General features: G+C 43.3%; 1 protein-coding gene and 1 long non-coding RNA gene across 2 annotated transcripts in view; one reads left to right on the plus strand and one right to left on the minus strand.

Moving 5' to 3' along the window:
* The window catches only part of SAMSN1 (SAM domain, SH3 domain and nuclear localization signals 1), a 163,987-nt gene extending 162,103 nt beyond the window's left edge, over nt 1-1,884 (minus strand). The window contains exon 1 of the mRNA XM_073584472.1: nt 1,843-1,884. Coding sequence (XP_073440573.1) covers nt 1,843-1,877 — 35 coding nt within the window. The 5' untranslated portion in view covers nt 1,878-1,884. The remainder of the gene's footprint in view (nt 1-1,842) is intronic.
* LOC141097361 (uncharacterized) overlaps nt 1-4,805 on the plus strand; it is a 170,789-nt gene extending 165,984 nt beyond the window's left edge. The window contains exon 3 of the long non-coding RNA XR_012233926.1: nt 3,645-4,805. This is a non-coding gene — a long non-coding RNA (uncharacterized lncRNA). The remainder of the gene's footprint in view (nt 1-3,644) is intronic.
* The last annotated feature ends 1,195 nt before the right edge of the window (nt 4,806-6,000 follow it).

Below are 6,000 nucleotides of genomic sequence, written 5' to 3' on the forward strand. Positions count from 1 at the left end.
CTTTCCTGTAGGGTTTCCTGTTCCAAATGGGCGGATCCGATACCTCCAGTGGGTGCTGTCGTGGACTCATTAAAAGAGCATTACCGGTAAGTAATCCGGCTTTTTGTTTCTGCCTCCTCATCTACTGTACAGTATTTCAGCCCTGCCCGGCGGTGTCATTCAGCCATCACTTCAGGCCTTCACTATTTATTGGGGTCATGTGCCGTTGTACATATTGTATGTTGTTCACCCATTACATGCAAGATTCCTATTGAAATAAGGAAGATAATTAGAAAGTGGTATTACTGATACTTGCTTATTATCTTTGAGCTCCAGACGAGTTAGACCGCATTCAGACACCCATTTTTTTGCATGTGAGAAAACAAGAACTATTTTTAAACTGGTGTGCCGGATCCGATTTTACTCCATCGTTGGTCTTTGTGTCTGTTTTTTACTATCAGTATGACATTGTACAGAAAAAAAAAATTCTAAGGTTCTCTGATTTATTAGACAGTAAAAAAAAATGGCCAGCAGTCGGATGACACACGGAAGGCCTCCTAGTGTTACCTGTTTGTTTGACAACCCATTCACATACGGAGCAAAAACAGATGAAAAATGTAAACCAAAGTTTTTGCTTTTGGAAGGATGTGTCTTTAAAACACAAACAAACAAAAAAAATCCATTATGGTATATTTCCCATATATTTAAATGCTAAAAAAATGGACGCAGTTGCTATTTGTTTTTAATTTTTTAATTTTTTTTTTGGCTGAACAATTAAGTTTTGCAGACTATCGCGATTTTAGACATTTTAGGACATTTCATTCGCTCATATGAACAAGTCCTGTACTAGGTTATTTTATTTCTGCCTTTGTCATTCAAAAGTGGATCCAAAAATAGAAAAGCCGACTGGACATGTGAATATTGACTAGTATAGTAATTTCCTCTGGAAAAAAAGGTCACGATTGACCGAAATAAGACCTGGCCATACACCTAACAATCTGATCCTCTGCTTTGGAGACTCCATTCGAAGCCTCTGTCACACATTGATACCAGACACATCTGCACAATAGTCTTATGAGCCAGAATGTGTCCCATCATCTGACCAACACCCCAGTCCGAGCTGTCAGATCGGGGAGATATGTCAATGAAAAAAACAAACTAACAGAATTGGCCGGCACAAAGCGGCAAACGTTCGGCACCATTTAGCCAACCGTACCGCACACTTGAAGTTCTAACTATCTATGGCTGATTCAGTCTTTTGGATTTTGATTTTTGAGAGGCAATTACTGCTGTCAGTATGATGACAATTTGGTGCACAATTTTTACACAATTTACCGTAATTACTTATTTTCCCCAGTGTTGGTAAGTAGATCTCTACATAAATTAACATTGTCCTTTGCTCCTCTGTGAAGACCACGTTTCATCACGTCATCAGCTGTATGAGGCTGTGTGCACACGCTGCGGATTGTCCTGTGGAATTTTCCGCGCGGATTTGTGTAAATCTGCATATTTTCTGCAGTTTAGCCTGCGGGTTTCCCCTGCAGTTTGACACCTGCCATGGAGCAGGTGCCAAACCGCAGCGGAATCCGCACAAAGAGTTGACATGCTGCGGTTTTGAATCCGCAGCAAATCCGCGCTAAAAATTCTGCACCGTGTGCACTGCGGATTTCGATTTCCATTGATTATAATGGTACTGTACACCGCAGCAGAAACTGCTGCGGATCCGCAGCAGAATCCGCAGCGTATCCGCAGCAGAATCCGCAGCGTGTGCACACACCCTTAGGCAACATACTGTACCATTATTTCAGCATCTGATACATTTATGGCAGATATGGATGTAGTTTTCATTCGTTCTCCACTTACTTTTTACGTATTTTGTTTGCATCCGTGGCATTCATGTCCGACATTTCCTTTAAAGAAAAAGTAAAACAAAGTAATGAAATTAAAAGCAATAATAATCTGTTTTTTTTTGCCTATAAGACTCTGTTAAAGGGATCCTGTCACCAGGTTTTCCCAACATAAATTACGGCTACCACCTTTAAAACCTCTTTTACTTTATTGTAGCAAAAGGTATATAAGTCCTCCCACCCCCTCTGCATAACCCAAAAATATATTGTATAATCCGGCTGTAAGGGTGTGGACTGCCCTGTTCCTACCTCTGAAGACAATGTCATCGGGTGACGGGAACATTGTCATGCTTTTTACTACATTTTATTGTCTCATGTGAAGTGTGCACGGTGTCTTGTGGTTTTTAGTAATGTGATGTAACTAATGCATAGTGTTGTAGGTACTGATGCTGCTGTGTAAATACTGTAAAGGTAATGCCTATTGTGGGTAAAATTCACTCAGCTCAGGTATAGGGTAAGCACAGAATAATGTAGGCTAGTGCTTAGGTTAGTAGTAGTACTGTAGGTACATTAAGACAAGATACATTCAAATGTTTGGGATTAGCCCAGACTGGGAAGGGAAGTAAAACAGGACCCAATTCATGGTTTAACAAGTCAGTGCGAAAGTTAGTGAAAGTGATTGTTGGAGGCAAGGTGAAGTTCAAGGTGCAGTGGGCTGGATGGATGGTGTGAACAAAACATTCTGGCGGTATGAGGTCATACAAAACTCCCTGAGGACATTTCTGCAACGTCCAGAGCCAACGGCTCAATACAGGTGCTGTGTACAGTACCTTAAACCCCTTCCGTGTAGAGGAAGATGGACATGGAACCGCTTGAGGGAACCGTAGCAGATCTCAGTAATATTGCAGTGCCGGATGGGAAATCCCTGGGGATAACAGGATCTGTTCAAGTAGGGATAGTCCGAGCTAAATGTAAGAAAATTTTCGAAATGTTCTTTGTAAACAAAGGAAGAGGCGAAGGGTGCTGTGTCCAATACTGCGTGTTAAAGACTGATGTACTTGAACTGACCAGTAAAGTTGAACTTGTTAAAACAAACCGGGCGTCTCCTGATGTGTGCGGCTGGTCCGGGAACTATGGCCGTGGAGACACTGAAGGCTTCCGGCCTGTGAGTGTAAAGCTTCATACACAGCACACACATATGGACTGGGACACAATTTTCTTGTAAAGTGCCAGGGCGTGATGGAGCAGCAGTCCACGGCTACCGTCCGGGGCACCTTGCACCGCAGCAAGACAAGCGACACCCATCGGACCGGACCGTTCCGTATGAAGGGGATTATGTAAGGTATTTTTTGAGCTATTCAGGGGGGTTGGAGACTTATATTCACCTGGCTAGACTGCTATAAAAGAGGCATTAAAGGTGGTGGCCATAGTTTATATACTCTAACATAACGAATGTGAACTACTCTCATCATACATGTATATTGTATGTTGGGAGCACTCCTAATGGAGAGATGAAAGATGCCCAATAAACTGAGCGTCAAATGATGACATACACTGTGTACTATGGAGTAGTCTCCAAAGGCTCTGGTGTGAGCACACGGCCTTACTCCACATGAATGATTAGTTTTTTACAAATGTGTTGTATGTTCGATGATTTTTATTGCTTCATGGCAGTATTAAGGCTGGGGTGACATAAGTGCATAAATGATGGGTTTCGATTATCCTCCAGAAAAGGGGGATGATTTTTTTTCACTTATCTGTGTGGTGTCCGTATGCAATCCGTTTTTTTTTTACTGAACAGTTATTAATCTTTTACAGGACCATTTACAGTTTCCCATCTGACAGAATTGCAATGTATGGGATCCTATTTTTTTTTTCCCGCGCTTATCCACTTTCGGAGTGAAATCTCAGGATGTTGCGATGTCTCCTCACTCTGAATACAGCTGGGAAGAAATACGCCGATCTGCACGGCCTCAGTAAATAACATTGTTCCAAGTGCAATAGCTTTTTGTTATTGGATTCCACTCGTCCGAGTTATGCGCTCGTGTGAACGAACTCCGTACCCATCATCGTCAGTAAATAGCTATATTTCCAAAAGAATTAGCAAAATGAAAATGCCATGGAGAGCCGAAAAAAAGGTCAATTACTTACAACTGGTTTGTACTAAGATTTAATGTAACATGAAGAAAAAAAACGGTTGCATTATATATATAGTATAGCAACAAGGCCAATGCATAAGCCCTGTGTCACCATCTACTGGGTACAAATGAAAGTACAAAAAGTCAGATTTTGCCATTGTAAGGTTTAGGTGTAAGGCGATGTGCCCTCTGTCAGGAATAGCAGCGTTTTGGACTAGCGTCTCCGAGGCCAAAATTAACCCGCTGCGACTCCTAAACCCGCACTGTGATTAAGAATATGTAGCGGTCAACAGAAGCACGGTGGGCATTGGATTTCTATAAATCTCATCCACTGTGCTTGTAATGTAGAACGCAGATTTCTGGATTTAGCGCAAATACGAGGGGTTTTCCAGGAGGGTGACACTGCTGACTGCTGTATAGCCCCTGAGAAAGCCTGTGTGGCGAAACTTGTTGGAGTGGCTGTGTGATGATTTTAGGTAGCATGGGTGATGCCTGTATATCCTAGGGAGAAAGGTTCTAATTGAGTTGCTTCTAATCCATGAACTGCAGTCAAGGTAGATATAGCACAGTTGTGAATACGCTACGCTCTATGTAGAAAAGGAGGTCAACTTTGTCTGCACATCATAAGTGTCTGCAAAAGTCCCTGGCAGGGGGAGGATGGAGCATTGCATTGGGGTCAGGAGTTGAGGAGGGGAATGATAAATGCAGGGACAAGAGACTTCCTGATTCTTCATAGAGCAGAGAAAAAAGAATTTACTCAGTAGAAAGGCAAAATGAGCAATTGTAAGTACACAGTGCTATATAATATGATGACTGCAATATATGAAAAGAATAAAAACTTTGATGGGAGGAGAAAGAGTGCTTCTTTAATGATTAGTAAAAGTCCTGTGGTCGTACCTCCTCTGATAAAACACTGATGATGTATCTTAAGGATATGCCATCATTTAAAGGGAATGGGCCACCAGGTTTTTGCTATGTAATTTGAGAATACCATGATATAGGGGTTAAGACCCTAATTCCAGTGATTTTCACTTGCTGGGCTTCTTCCTGTCATTTTGATAGAATCACAGTTTTCTCTGCTGCAGATCTAGCAGAGCTCTTAATGCTGAGCTCGCTATATCCTCGCCCACACCACTGATTGGCTGCTTTCTGTGTATACTGTATATTGACAGTGGTGGGGGCAGGGTTAGATGACTAGGAGGCACAAGACAACTAGTCCTGTAGTGCTAGTCTCCTGCTGATAAAACATTGATGTTATTGAAACAGCAGCACACATCCTAGTACGCGACACATTGCTGGAATCAGGGTCTCAGCCCCTACATTTATTTATTTTACTCTCTTATATAGTGCCATTCCTTCCACAGCGCTTTACATTCAGCAGTATTGATGTCCTGTGACGGCCGTCTGCGAATCTGGGCTGCAGTAGGAACAGCACCCTGAGTAACCTCGAGACCCTTAACCCCTATACAGGGATCTGGAAATGTAGCAAGGCCCAGGGGGTAGCTGTCTAGATTAGCAGTGGACCAGAGCAGGACGGCCGCCAAGGGGTCAAAACTAAAACCCATAATCAAAGTCAGGAGGCAGGAGTCGGAGGCCGGAGGGCAGCAGAGGTACGAAATCAGTAGACAGAAGGAGAGTCAAAAGTCCAGGCCAGGGTCAGTAAAATCAGGAGGGCAGCAAGGTACAAAATCAGCAGGCAGAAGGAGAGTCGGGAATCCAAGCAAAGGTCAGCGTCAAAATATCAGAATAGAGGCAGAGGTACAAAAACGGCAGGCAATAGAACGGTCAGAAATCCAGGCTGAGGTCAGAGTTTAACTATAGCAAATTACACAGTAGCACGCAGAGGAACCAAGAATATATCCGGCGGCTTGCAAGACCAGTCCCAAGGTATTTGAGGGATCAGGTCATCCCTCACAGGTTCCTGGACTGATGATGTAACCAGGACTGCCCCCAGGACCAGGCCAGACGGACATGCAGTAAGCCCTACATGATTGACAGAGGGGCGTAGCCTGCAGCCACCAGATGCCTGCGCAGGG

This window comes from Dendrobates tinctorius, unplaced genomic scaffold, assembly GCF_039654945.1.
Source record: "Dendrobates tinctorius isolate UK_male_01 unplaced genomic scaffold, ASM3965494v1 ptg000084l, whole genome shotgun sequence".
Lineage (NCBI taxonomy): Eukaryota > Metazoa > Chordata > Amphibia > Anura > Dendrobatidae > Dendrobates > Dendrobates tinctorius.